Here is a 14,300-nt window from a genome sequence, read left to right on the forward strand (position 1 = left end):
AATACCATTGACATGGTAATTATTATGTTTTTCTTTGTTTTCCTCATAATGTTTATCTTTTAAAATGTTTTTTATCATTTGCTGTTTTGCATCGAGCACAAGCTATCAGCAGTAAAATGTTGTTTCACTTAATGAATTTCCTTCAGGAAATATTACATTATATGTACTTAAACTTCATGGGTGCCAATAATGGTGAGCAGGACTGTATCATGCAAAATGTACATTCATCTGAAAAGAGGATTTAAGCAGCAGCCCAGTCAGTTTTCTCTCTAGCTCAGGTTTCTGGTTCAGAACTGGTTTGACCAGGAATGAGACAGGTGTAGCCCATATCTTGGACATGTCAGTGTGAGTTTACCTCCTTGTGAATCTCTTCCAAACTCTTAAATTTGGCCGTCCTTAACAATCGCCTGTTGCCTGTGCACATTTTGTCATCACACTTTTCCCCTCCACTTTCCATTGAAATGCTTGGATACAGCGCTCTGAAAGCTGCCGGGCTCTCGGGGCCTTAGCCTCCTATTGGAGAGAGTCATGACTTCCTGTTGTGTGGTAACTAATTCCTTGAGTAACTCTTTGGAAAATATGTACTTTTAGGGGTATTTTGTTTTTTTTATGCTGTACTTTTGACTTTTGAGTAATTTATTTTGAATTATTGCTACTCTTACTTGAGTAAAATTTCTGGATACTCTATAAACTGAGACACTTCACTCAATGGAGAACCAACTTGTTTTAACCAAACATTCACCACAGACACACACCAGTAGTTTTTGTTAAAATGTTATATTGAAAGAAACTGATTTGGAAAAATATACTGTGTATATATATATATATATATATATATATATATATTGCCTGATTTCAATTAGGTCTTTAAAATATAAAAGTTTCCACATAACTTTGTATTTTGGTCCACCTGATTATGTCATTTTAAATATTTAGCTAAGACTTAAACATTTGAAGCTTGTAAATCAAATATTTAGTTTGAAACTCAGACAATTACAAACGTAGGAATATTGTGGTGAAAATGTGATTTCGAAATATGAACATCCACATTTTATTTGTCAGACTAAATAAACCAAATTGTTGCTGTTAATTTCTTACTGTGTAACTTTACAAACGAAATCCCATATTATTCAACATATTTTTATTTATGTACAAGTATCATTATTTATATATATATTATTTATATAGCTATATGAAACAACCCATTCAATCTGTCAGAGTTTGTGGAACTCGGTCATTCCTATAGAGACAAAATGTATTTAATGTAACATGATTTCCAGCCTTCCTTTGTTAGCGACGTGAGGTTTCGAAAGGGTGATGTCACCGGCCAGCGGACATCTCTCTCCACACACTGTCTCTTTAATTTCAGCGCAGTCCAGGGGGCAGGATCGCGTCTTTCCGCCCCTTCTCCTGTACAGTGTTTGCGCCCACCGCGGCTGCAGCAGATTGAATGAGGAGCGTCGGCGGGCTGCTGGCCTCGCTGCTCTGCTTTAGCCCAGGATGCCAGGGATGTACAGCCAGGATGCATCAGTATTTGTCAGCTCCTCGTAAGGCGGATTACTTGAGCCTCGCCGTTTCCCTTCGCGGCAGCTCTCGGGGCCTTGAGGAACACCCCGTCTCCGCCTTGATGGTATCTGGAGAGCGGCGCAGCGCTCCGGCGACTGGCAGCGCAGCTCTGCGGCTTTCTGATTAGGACCTTGAGGTGGAGTAAAGGCGGGGAAGGAGGGAGGCGGTCAAGATGGCAGCTGTGCACGGGGTGATGGAGCTGTGATGTGGGAGGCTCGTCTGCTTTTGCCACTCGGGACTGGAGAGCGGGACGCGCGTAAGAGAACGCCGTTCGGATTGCCGTGAGACTCCGCTGTCGCTTCTTTCTCTCCCGATTTCAGCGCACGCGTGTTGGCTGTGCGCCACGAGCAGAAAAGGCGATGTTCTGTTAACGCTGGTCAGCGCAGTTGGCGCTGTGAGCTGCGGATCGACGCTGGTAGACAAGCGGGACACGTGTTGGGACTGAGCTGCGGGGGTTGGAGAGGGGGGGAGGGGGGCAGATTTGCATATCGCGTTGCATAGTAAATAAACTCCCCAAAGAAGCCTGGACTCAACATTGATGGAATGCGAGCCGAGTGATTTTGCCGTCTCCTGTGCATCGACCGAGAAATTGCTATTAACATGGCCGAGGCGCCGCTCAGCTGCGACGAGCCTCCCCCGAACGTTGAGATCGACCCGGACTTCGAGCCCCAGAAGCGGCCGCGGTCCTGCACTTGGCCGCTGCCCCGGCCGGAGTCCAGCGCGGGCAAGCCCGGGGCGAATGACGCTGACGTAATCCCCGAAGAGGAGGATGATGAGGGTGGGAGCGCAGAGAGCGGCTCCGCGCAGAAACACGGCGACTCTGTGAACGAGCCGAGCGGCGGCGGTGGCGGCTCCATCTCCCAGCCCGTGGAGATCCAGGGCGGCCCCCGCAAAGAGAACGGATCCCCTTCCTCCGCACAGATCCCCGGTGCGGCTCTCTGCGGCTCTGCCTCCCAGCAGCTGAGGAAGTCCTCCGCCCGCAGGAACGCCTGGGGCAACTACTCCTATGCAGACCTCATTACCCAGGCCATCGAGAGCTCGCCGGAGAAGAGGCTGACCTTGTCCCAGATCTACGACTGGATGGTGAGGTCTGTGCCATATTTCAAGGACAAAGGCGACAGCAACAGCTCTGCTGGCTGGAAGGTGAGCACATGATGGTGCTGTCATCACAACAAAGACCACAGCTATTGTTAAAGCAGCTAGCCAGGCATTTATGTGACATTTAATCAAAGCACTATGATGTCGATTTTTATGCCATGAACAGTTTTTCTATTTGATTTGCTCTTGTGTTTTAAGTCATAAAATCTACCCTCCTTATTCCAACCTCCCACGCCTGCATACCTACAGTGACATCACATGAGGCACTTCATTTGACTACATCCCTTAATGTGTCTCTGGTTTGTCCTCTTCATAGACAGGATTTGAAGCAACAATTTTTTAATTTCACTCAATACGGCTGCAACAAATAGCCTGGATGCTGGACATATTTGTTGAGCTTTACATCATGTTAAAATGTTGTTACCTCAGCAAAAACATACCTGGAGTGTTGCTTTTTATGCATGTTTGAGGACTCATTTGATCTCCCTGGCAACCATTCAGCTGTGCAAAACACTGGGGTGAACCTCGCAGCCCCTCCTTCCCCGAGCCTCCCCCACTCGGCTCCTTCAGACTAGCCAGCAGCAATTGGCAAACATCTGGTGGAACTGTGCATTTGCTGAACTCATTGTACGAGCTACTTCTTCATGCATAATGTTAAAGGGCTAATAGAGGAGCCATGTTGTGATGACTTCCTGAAGGGAGGCAGAGTTTCAGAAAGAGCAGGAGTTCTTAAAGAGACAGAGGGTCAATTTTAAGGCGTTACGTCAAGAAGATATTTGTCGCAGGAGGCTATATCCATTCCAAGATAATTTTTTCCTCATTTGTTTTATCATTTTCTTTTGCAAATCAATTAAGTATTTTCAGTTAAATTCGACATGACCTCTTAAATGTACTGTTGCCTTTTACTGAATGGACATAAATATTTTTCCTCAGCTGATGACGTCAAAGATAAACAGTATTGCATGTCGCTTTCAGATACCATGTTTCTTAATGGTTTTCTTTAAAAAATGTGCGTCTAATCCTGTGGTGATCAATGTAGGCATGCTAGTCATTAGCCTCTCCAATACTAATACACTTATTTGTCTGCCTCTCTGTTGTTACTGTAATAATCGGAAAGTATATAGCTTCCTACAACAAAGACAAAGCCTGATGGTGTTAATTTTAGCTCTATTGCTGCATCATAAATACAGTTTTCTTCTTCATGAATGTTCTTTCAGGCGTTAACTGCAGTTCTCATTGTGACCTGAAGATGTCCAACAAGTGGTAGCAGAAGAAGAATCTAGAGCAAGTTCGTTTCTCAAGCACAGCTCTAGCAACACAGTTTGACCTGGTCACCTTTAGGCGTTTATGTAATTTATGTAGCATTTTAAAATAACTTTCTCCATATTCAGCCATACATGCTTGTAAAGACAGGGTAGACCCTAGACCAGGGGTGGGCAACTCCAGGCCTCGAGGGCCGGTCTCCTGCAACTTTTAGATGCATCTCTACTTCAACACACCTGAGTCAAATAATGAGGTCATTAGCAGGACTCTGGAGAACTTGACTGCACTTAGGAGGTGATTCAGCTATTGGATTCAAGTGTGTTGGACCAGGGAGACATCTAAGAGTTGCAGGACACCGGCCCTCGAGGACCAGGATTGCCCACCCCTGCCCTAGACGATCACCATCATTATCAGGACGGCCCAAGGCATAAGCCCCAGGGCCACTAAGGGGCCCCTTCAGTGGAGATTTTTTTTATTTTTTTTTAGTAATAATTTCTATGTCATTATAATATCAAAAACACACAATTTCCCTATGAAGTGATTTGTTTTTACAATAATATACATTTGATAATGTATGTAGAAATCATTATTTTATTGATAAAAAGAAAAATAAATTGCTCTTGGGGGCCCCTAGTGGCTGGTCAAAAGTTAAGTAAGCAAAACAATGTCTCAAAAAAGGACTTATCCTTCAGGGAGAGAGAAAAGATTTTGCCGATTTTGGCTAATATGACTTTTTTTTTGTCTGAAATGTCGCTAAATATAGCAAGAAAGTCGGTGAGTTGGCAATAGTGGGGTGAATATTAACTGCAAACATGCAGGCCTGACCTGGTGGGTCAAACCACCAGGTCGCTATAAAGCTAATTTTCTATTAGCAGCTTTACAAAGGTCAGTCAAACCTCTCACTGCAGAGCAGAAGAGGACAGAGACTGATTTTTAAACCTTTGCTGACGAAGATAAGATTAGGGGATAAGATCAGCTTCACACAAGTATCAGCTGATCACGATCTCCCAAAATTAAGGAAATCGGCGCCCAGAAATCAACTGGTCGATAAATCAGTTGGCCAATAAATGTAATTTATATTATACATGTATATAATGTAAACACCTCTCCTTGGGCTGCCACCTTATCGTGGTGGAGGGGTTTGAGTGCCTCAATGATCCTAGGAGCTATGCTGTCTGAGGCTTCATGCCTCTGGTAGGGTCACCCAAGGCAGACAGGTCCTAGGTGAGGGACCAGACAAAGCGCAGCCCGAAGACCCCAATGATGAGTAAAAACATTGGACTTGGCGTTCCCTCGCCCGGACGCGGGTCACCGGGGCCCCACTCTGGAGCGAGGCCTGGAGGGGGTGCACAACGGCGAGCGTCTGGTGGCCGGGCTTTTACCCATGGAGCCCGGCCGGGCTTAGCCTGAAGAGGAAACATGGGTCCCCCCTCCCATGGGCCCACCACCTGTGAGAGGGGCCAAAGGGGTCGGGAGCATTGTGAGATGGGTGGCTGTCGAGGGAGGAGACCCTGGCGGTCCGATCCTCGGCTGCAGAAGCTGGCTCTTGGGACATGGAATGTCACCTCTCTGGTGGGGAAGGAGCCGGAGCTAGTGTGTGAGGTTGAGAGGTTCCGGCTAGAAATGGTCGGTCTCACCTCGACACATGGCTCTGGTTCTGGAACCAGTCTCCTTGAGAGGGGCTGGACATACATCCACTCTGGAGTTGCCCACGGTGAGAGGCGTCAGGCAGGAGTGGACATACTTGTTGCTCCCCATCTCGGCGCCTGTACGTTGGGGTTTACCCCGGTGATTGAGAGGGTAGCCTCCCTCCACCTACGGGTGGGGGGACGGGTCCTGACTGTCGTTTGTGCTTACGGGCCGAACGGCAGTTCAGATTACCCACTCTTCTTGGAGTCCCTAGAGGGGGTACTGGAGAGTGCCCCTCCGGGTGACTCCCTTGGGAGGGCTCATCTGAGCTGTGGCCGCAAGGTTGTCGGTGCCTGTTGTGGCAGCAACCCTCGAACCCATTGGTAGAGAGCTGAGCCAAAAAGCAAAGCTCTCTGTGGTGTATTTACCCTTGTGATTTCCTGAGTTGATACAGTCCTTGTATTCTGTGACTTGCAAGCTCTCTCTGTGTAGTTACCAGAAGGATAGCACAACAATAAAGAGATATAGTCAGAGGCTCCTCTGTTCATTAAGACATTACACTCTCGATTTACCGGTCGATCTACGTTCCCACCCTCATCTATGGTCGTGAGCTTTGGGTCATGACCGAAAGAACGAGATCGCGGATACAAGCGGCCGAAATGGGTTTTCTCCGTAGGGTGGCTGGGCTCTCCCTTAGAGATAGGGTGAGAAACTCAGTCATCCGGGAGGGACTCAGAGTAGAGCCGCTGCTCCTTCACATCGAGAGGAGCCAGTTGAGGCTCGGGCATCTGGTCAGGATGCCTCCTGGACGCCTCCCTGGTGAGGTGTTCCGGGCACGTCCCACCGGGACGAGGCCCCGGTGAAGACCCAGGACACGCTGGAGGGACTATGTCTCTCGGCTGGCCTGGGAACGCCTCGGGATTCCCCCGGAAGAGCTGGAAGAAGTGGCCGGGGAGAGGGAAGTCTGGGCCTCCCTTCTGAAGCTGCTACCCCCGCGACCCGACCTCGGATAAGCGGAAGATGGATGGATAATGTAAACAGCACTGCCAGAGATGCAATAAGTTAATAGCAGGTGTGTGAATGATCTAATGATCGGACTGCTGATTGCAGCCAGTCCACACTGTTAGCAGAACTAGAGGGCCCCAAAACCAAATTTTGCTTAGGGCCCCATGGAGGCTTGGACCGGCCCTGGCCATTATCACAGTTTGTGTCAGATTGCTTGGAGGTCACAGAGTCAAACACTGATTGGGGCGTTTAAAGCCAAACTCCACTGCAACCTGAATGTTATATGCTCTACTTTGAAATCTGTCTGTATTGCGAAGCTTTGTGCTTTTGGTGGTTTTCTATCACGAAATGGTGTAAACGTTTTCGTGATATTAACGCGTCATACCTGCAATGGCAACTGAGCTAATTTTCTCTAATCTAGTTTTAATTCTACTGTGAGGAAATTTGGTCACATGATTCAAATTAATGTTATCCACCAGCTGGGATTTGGTTACAGTAAAGTTGAATGGACCAGGGGTCATAATATGTGGTAATTTATTAATCAACTGGCTCAAGTAAATAAAACGTGTAATACAGTTTTCATATACTATAGGGTTTGGTTAAATCGTGTTAAATTTTAACTTTTTTTTTTCTCATTTGTGTAGGATAATTTGTGAAAATACTAAGCTGCAACCAAAAATAAAGAGTATGCTGTGATATTTTAAGCACAATCCTACAAAATTAATTTTTTACCAGTATGAATTGGCAGAGGCTAATCAAGATGGAGATGCTCTGTTCTTGTGCCTTTTGTGATGTCATTGTCTTTAAAAAAAACATACAAAGTATAAGCAGCAGCTTTTTTCCTTTAAAAACTGGCAGCATTTTGTGAAATCCTGTCATGGAAATCCATACTTCATTATTCAGATGTGTTTTTATTATGAGTGTAAATTTGTCAATGAACAAAATCTAAAATAATGGTTGGGTCTAAGCACAACATAGCGTAACATCTAGATCTACTGTCATATATTGTGACTACATAACAGGTGTGTGTGTGTGTATATATATATATATATATATAGTTTTATCTCAGTGGTGTGAGAATAAAGCAGTCGATTTGTCGGTGTGACTCAAGTAGCACACCACCACTAAATCTTAAAGACAAAAAAAGGGTGCACAGGGATCCAGTGAAGAATAAACGGGTATGAAAGTGGTGGGTGAAAAACAGGCGATGCAAAGTTAATTTCACTTTCAGAGAAACTGCTCACGCTGCAGTGAGACTGCCTCACAGGGGGGGCCCTCTGCATCGGTTTGATTTGTCAGGATTAGTTTGTGCCGGACCGAACCAATTCATCTGACATGAAATCAAGTCAGATGAAAGCTTTGAGCTTTTTGCTGGATTTAGACGGAGGGGAGGGAAATAGGTTTGTAAACCCCCACAGCTGAGGCAAGGCGGGCCGCTTCCATGGAGCTGCCTTCTGAATATTGTGTGTGTGAAACGTTGACGGAAAAAATCAGGCTGTAAAACACAAGCGCCACACAAATGGGTGGTCATCACTAATTGGTCTCTTCTGGTTTAGTAATGATCCAGATTAGAGGCGGTCAGTTTTTATTCATCTTCCACTTGGTGCGCTCTGTGACTCCACACAAGAGTCCGGGGGGGGCGAGGAAAGGGTTAATGCTGAGGGGAGTTTGAGTTGTGCTGACATCAGCATTTCTTAGGAGATGCTTTGTCTCTGCGCATTCGGCGGCAATCTGTCCGAGGTTGCTCATCTTCATGCGTTATCGTCAGTGTGTAAAGTCAGACCTGACACACATCGTGGCAACATCTCGTCATTGTTTGCATCCAGTCTAAATATAGCATCTCTCTCTCTACTCGTACACAAGCAGCTTCGCCCAACTGTGTGCCAGCCTCTGTCTTTATGTGGCCCAGGAAAGGGAAATCAATTGACTGGCTATAAATTATGTAGGTCAATGTGAAGCGGTGTGAGAGAGCAGCTAAGTGTTTCTCTTCGGCTGAACTGGCACGGCTCCAGTCCAGTCTCTCAAACCGTCCTGCTGTGACTGTGCCATAGTGCAGACGCTTGCTCTTTTTTGTGATTTATTTTTTCAAATACCATTTGGCACACGCTGCATGCACCCGGGTTGCCTGCCCGAAGGGACAGTCCTGGATTTTTTAAGTGAGGTTCTGTTAAAAGGCTATAGACGAACAGCTAGAATCCAAAAAGAAAACTCCTGAAAATCTGTAATGACTTTTCAGTTTTGTTGTGCCAACACCAGAATATCACTTTGGATAGTTTGTAGAGGCACTCCTGACTGTTTGGTTCTAGAAGCAGTATAACAGTTAGTCCAAAAGGGGTCAAAACCAAAGTGGACTTCTGCCATCTCAAAACATCATGCGAGTTTTGAACCTTTTAACAGTTGTCATATTTGGATTGGGCTTTTATTTACTAAAAAGTCCATGATTATTTACACATGTAAGGGAAGCAGGAAGTGATCTTCCTGTGTGAAACATGGACATGAAAAGCATTTTTAATTGAAGTAACAGAAAACAGAAAAGTCTGGCAGTGCAAAAATGAGCCAGATGGTATTGGCTTAAATAATTTTGTTTGCTTACGTTGCTTTTGTTTACAATAACAGGATAGGTCACATTCTTACCACATGTTTCACTGGTGAATGCACAAATATGGCCCTTTCGCTAAACAAAGATTTCACAAATCACAAACTAGGTTTTAGATATTTTGCTTTTGTATATTCAGTATTTGAAGAGTCCAAGTATTGACATCTTTAAACTAGAGCAAATTAAAGATACTCGATGTAGTGAAAAATCAAGTGGAATTATCCTTTAGCCATTTGTCAAATCGGAAGCTGCAACTGGAAGCCAACTTCAACGCCGTACTATACAGTATGTTTATGCTTAATGTTCCGTAGATTACAGTAAACTGTCAAAACAAATGTATGGTGCTTGCACATATTGTATGCTAAGCATTTTTCTATATAAAGGTTTCTGTAAAGAAAAACATGAGTCACGGGTGACCAGCCTAGACATGCTAGTTGTTTGCCTTTCCAAGGCAAAATAATGCTAGCCACATAGCAACAAGGTATTTCAGCTTTCAAGCTGCATTTTTAATTCAACTATATGTAATCTACAAAAAAAATGTGCAAATTGTTAAATTTTCCACAAATAACTGACTGCCTTTTTATAGAAAATGCAGAAATAGGTGACTATTAAACCGCAAATGGGCAGGAGTTCACCGTATATCAATGTTTAAAAACATAAAAGTTTCAAAACTGTTAAAACTTTGTACCACAGCCTGATTAATTATCGGCAGGTAAAAGTGATATTTTCCACAATAAGCAGCATGCCTAAAAAATTTCTAATTTTAGTAGCACTTATTTTTGTTGAAGCCTGTGCATCAAAATCAAAATAATGAATAAATGTTCTAACATTATAATAACTGTAATAGTTATTAATAAATAATGTAATAATTTAAGCTACTGGAATAATTCTTCTGTTTTAGAATGAAAGCAATCATAAATTTGTTTTTTTAAATATTTGTTTATACATTGATACCAGGAATCTGTGTTAAGTTCCGAACTATCCCTTTTAACAGATGCAATTCTTGCAATAAGTTGATATGATTTCTTTTAGTAACTCTAACAGTATTGACTAAAGGACTCCTAAATGAACTCTACATGACCCAAAAAACCCAACCCTTGTTTGGTAAATAACCAAATGCTATGTTCCATTTTCTTTGTGCCAAAATTGTTTAGATTCAGTGCTTTAGCCTTTGTTTGTGGTTGTACATCTGCCTGTTGTAACACAAAGCAGTCCAATTCGGCACCGCCACAAATTGCAGCCTAGTAAAAGACCGCAGAGCTGAATCACTACCACCTCTGTCAAAACTGGCCGTAAAAGTTCATTTATTTACTGCCATTCAGCTGCACTGGATTACAGTAAACTGAACATAGGACGTGGTTTTATTCTGCTGTCAACTTGCAACTTACAAAATGAGCAACATGTCGGGATGTTTCTTCTGAGGCTTCTTTTTGACGATTGTGAAACGGTTAAATTGTGTGGTTTGAAGAAACAAAGCAAAAGAAAAAAACTGTGTTCTTTGTGTAGGATTAGATACTTGCAAACTTGAAATCGAGCATCTGTTTTGGCCACATTAGTCCCAGCTGACTTATTTAAATTTTTTACAGTTTCCCTGTAACTGATCTGTTACCAAGTTGGATATGGGGAAAATGGCTCACCCCTCAGGGTGGCACCGTCTATTGGGCAGCATGGCCGCTAAAGTTTGCCCTCCAAGCAAATTCCCTATTACTTTTGTGCAAGATTACACTGTGGTTAATGGGAGGTACTGTGTCACGCTAATATCAATGAAGTGCGAACACAATTTCCTCATCACATTTCCAGTTGTTTTCATCCTGCAACATCTTGAAAAGATCTAACCTTGTGCTGCACCTCTGTTCCATGTTACACATGTGCAGCTTTGTACAACCCTAATAAAGACGAGCTGAGCCTGTTCTGTCGTCCCTGTTCTCAGGCCTTCACTCTACAGCAAGAAATAAAACTCCTGATCTAATGTTGTAATCGAATCATAATGGGATTGTTTCAGACTGGACTGTGGGCTACAGAGATCTCTGGTTTCTGTGAGGTGTGACTGGGCTGGGTGTGCAGGCTCCAACTGTTTAATTTTGTACATGCTTGGGAAGATCTCCAGAGAAATCCTGCAGACCTTTCCGAGCAGCCAGAAATAGGACAGAGTGAGAGGTGCAAAGCAGTCTGTTGGACTGCAGTGTTCACGCAGCTTGCATGCACACAGATGAAACCCACACATCCATCTTTGAAGGGTTTGCATCGCTTGTTTATTCTCATTTCATGCCGTCTGATCTATGACCAGATGTGTTCACGTTAGGGTTGACGTGTTTCTGATCATTTTAACAGCTCTGCAGAAGGTTGACTAATATCTGGACGTGGAATTTATTGTAATAATCTTGTTTTGTTCTTTTTCTAATAATGCATAAAAGGGAAATATGGAACAATGTGGTGGATGTTCATATGTCTACTCCTTATCCTGTACCAACTTCCTTTCATTTGCATTTCTCTCCGTTATTCCTGGGTTAATTGGTTGGATCAAGCTGGAAGGTTTTGTGAGACAAACTAGGGGAAAAAGATTGTCAAAATAGTTTGCTGTAAGTTCCAGATATGCTGTAATTCTCACAACGGTATTGCACAAAGCAGATAAGTGGAAGCAAAATTATGCTTTCAACATTTTCTACACCTAAAACTCTGACATGGAGTTATACTCAGCCCCTTATACTCTGCTACCCCTAAATAAAAGTGTTACCAATTGCGATGAGGAGTCGCCTAAATGCAGTTATTTGTGGGGAGACAAATCTTAGCTGTTTTAGAGGTTTGTTAGAGATGATTGGTAAATAAATGACAAGAGCACAGCCATACTTGCCTAAAAAAGTACAATAGTACCACAAAATATTGTGATACAACTTTAAGTTCGTATTGTCTACTCCTACCTTACACCATGTTTTCTGTTCTGTTTTTTTTTTTCTTTTCAGAATTCCATTCGACACAATCTGTCCCTCCATAGCCGGTTTGTGAAAGTCCAGAATGAAGGGACAGGCAAAAGCTCTTGGTGGATAGTCAACCCGGAAGGAGGTAAAGGAGGCAAAGCTCCCCGTCGCCGGGCCGTGTCGATGGATAACAGCAAGTACATCAAGGGAGCCCGAGGACGGGCCACCAAGAAGAAAGCCTCTCTGCAAGCTGCGCAGGACGGCAGCTCTGAGAGCTCCTCCAGCCTCTCCAAATGGACGGGGAGTCCAACGTCCCGCAGCAGCGACGAGCTGGACGCCTGGACAGACTTCCGCTCCCGGACCAATTCCAATGCCAGCACGCTCAGCGGCCGCTTGTCCCCCATCCTGGCCAACCTGGAGCTGGATGAGGTCCCCGACGATGACTCCCCTCTATCCCCCATGCTGTACTCCAGCCCCAGCAGCATGTCCCCGTCCACTGGACCCACGGGACTCCCTGACCTGGCTGGTACGATGAACCTGAACGATGGGCTGTCAGACGACTTGATGGACAACCTTTTAGACAACATCAGCCTCACTGCAACCCAGCAACCTCCTCCTGGAGAGGAAGATCCCGGAGCCATCAGCCAGGGAGGCTCCGTGTTTACCTTCAGCTGCGCCAGCAGCCCCTCCGGAGGATACGGGCCGAACCCTCTCTTCAGCCCCACATCCATCACAAGCTTGCGGCAGTCACCTATGCAGACCATCCAGGAGAACAAGCAGACCACCTTCACTTCCATCTCGCACTTTAGTGATCACCAGGACCTGCTGAGCCTGGACTCCCCCAGCCACAACAACGTCCTGCTCACCCAGTCTGACCCCCTGATGTCGCAGGCCAGCACCGCCATCGCCCTCCAGAACTCTCGCCGAAACGCTCTGTTGCTCCGCAAGGACCCCATGATTTCTAATCTCGGCGGAGTGGGTCAAAGCGCTTCAGTGCCTGGTTGGCAAGCTGGCTTGTCGACCCCCGACAACGATCGAGGTGGCCACGCCAATGCCAAGCCGTCGCACATAAAGTCTCCCAGCAAGAACGCCACAATGCAGGACCGCTTCCCCGGTGATCTGGACCTGGACGTGTTCAACGACAGTCTGGAGTACAACATGGACTCAATCATCCGCAACGAACTGATGGAAGCGGACTGCCTGGATCTGAGCTTCGACGCCCGCCTCGACTCCACCTCCACCCAGAACGGCAACAGAAACTCGGGAAGCTTCTCCGGCGCAAAACAGACCTCCCCTCAGAGCTGGGTGCCAAGCTGAGGAGCAGCACCTGAACGTGTAAATTTGGGTTCATTGACCTGCGTTGAGCACCTATAGGGGAAAAAGTGTATTTATGTAGTATTTTCTTCCAATGTTTTTAATGTGAGGCATTTAGTGCGGTACTGTATTTCAAGTGTCTGAGACACACACAGCGGTATGACGGCATACTACGTCCATTGTGGATAGGGGTAAAAAAGGAGAAGTACATTTCTGCCAAACTGAGATTAATTTCCAAATTTTAGGGAAAAAAACTTGGGAACTTCTGAGTTTGAAAAGTCAAGAATTTGCTAAAACAAATCTCAAATTTTGACATTAATATCTGATATCTTCTAGAAAAATATTTGAAATTGAGTTTCAAAAGTCAAATTTCCAAGTTTTTTCCTAAAAAATGTCTGAGATTTATCTAAAATTTCTGAGTTTTTTTTTTCTTGGAAATCTTTAACTTTTGGAACTCATGAATTTTTTTTTTCCAAAAAAGTTTTTTTGGGGGGCGGGGGGCGTTGGCAGAAATTTACTCCTTTATTCCATCTGTAAAATGGCCTTTATACGCCATCGCACAGCAACGTCTTTGCGGCAAAAAAAAAAAGATTAATACCAGGATGCCAGGAGGAACGGCGTTGATGTAAATCTTTCCGGAAAGCATCAACTCATGTTAGTCTCAGGGAATCGCTCGTATCACCATATGATAGGTGTAACCGAAGATGAATTGTGTTTTCCACCTGCTTTCTCTGCTCTTTCACCACCTTTCATACCTAGACCAACATTTTTTGCCAAACCAGCCGTCCGCCACTTGCCGACGGCCTATTTACAGGAAAAAAACAAAGCTACAGAGAACGTCCCATTATTCCGTTCAAGTGGAAGATACTCAATGAGCTTCGTTTCTGACACATTTCCCCAATGATGCACCGAGT

At 44.8% G+C, this 14,300-nt stretch overlaps 1 protein-coding gene across 1 annotated transcript; it reads left to right on the top strand.

Moving 5' to 3' along the window:
- The first annotated feature begins 1,189 nt into the window (after window positions 1-1,189).
- On the top strand, window positions 1,190-13,698 carry foxo3a (forkhead box O3A). Its single transcript, XM_028001489.1, has 2 exons — window positions 1,190-2,709; window positions 12,118-13,698. The coding sequence occupies exons 1-2, from the start codon at window positions 2,167-2,169 to the stop codon at window positions 13,387-13,389; spliced, it is 1,815 nt and encodes a 604-aa protein (XP_027857290.1). The 5' UTR covers window positions 1,190-2,166; the 3' UTR covers window positions 13,390-13,698.
- The last annotated feature ends 602 nt before the right edge of the window (window positions 13,699-14,300 follow it).

The sequence above is a fragment of the Xiphophorus couchianus genome, chromosome 19 (genome assembly GCF_001444195.1).
Source record: "Xiphophorus couchianus chromosome 19, X_couchianus-1.0, whole genome shotgun sequence".
NCBI classification, from domain to species: Eukaryota; Metazoa; Chordata; class Actinopteri; order Cyprinodontiformes; family Poeciliidae; genus Xiphophorus; species Xiphophorus couchianus.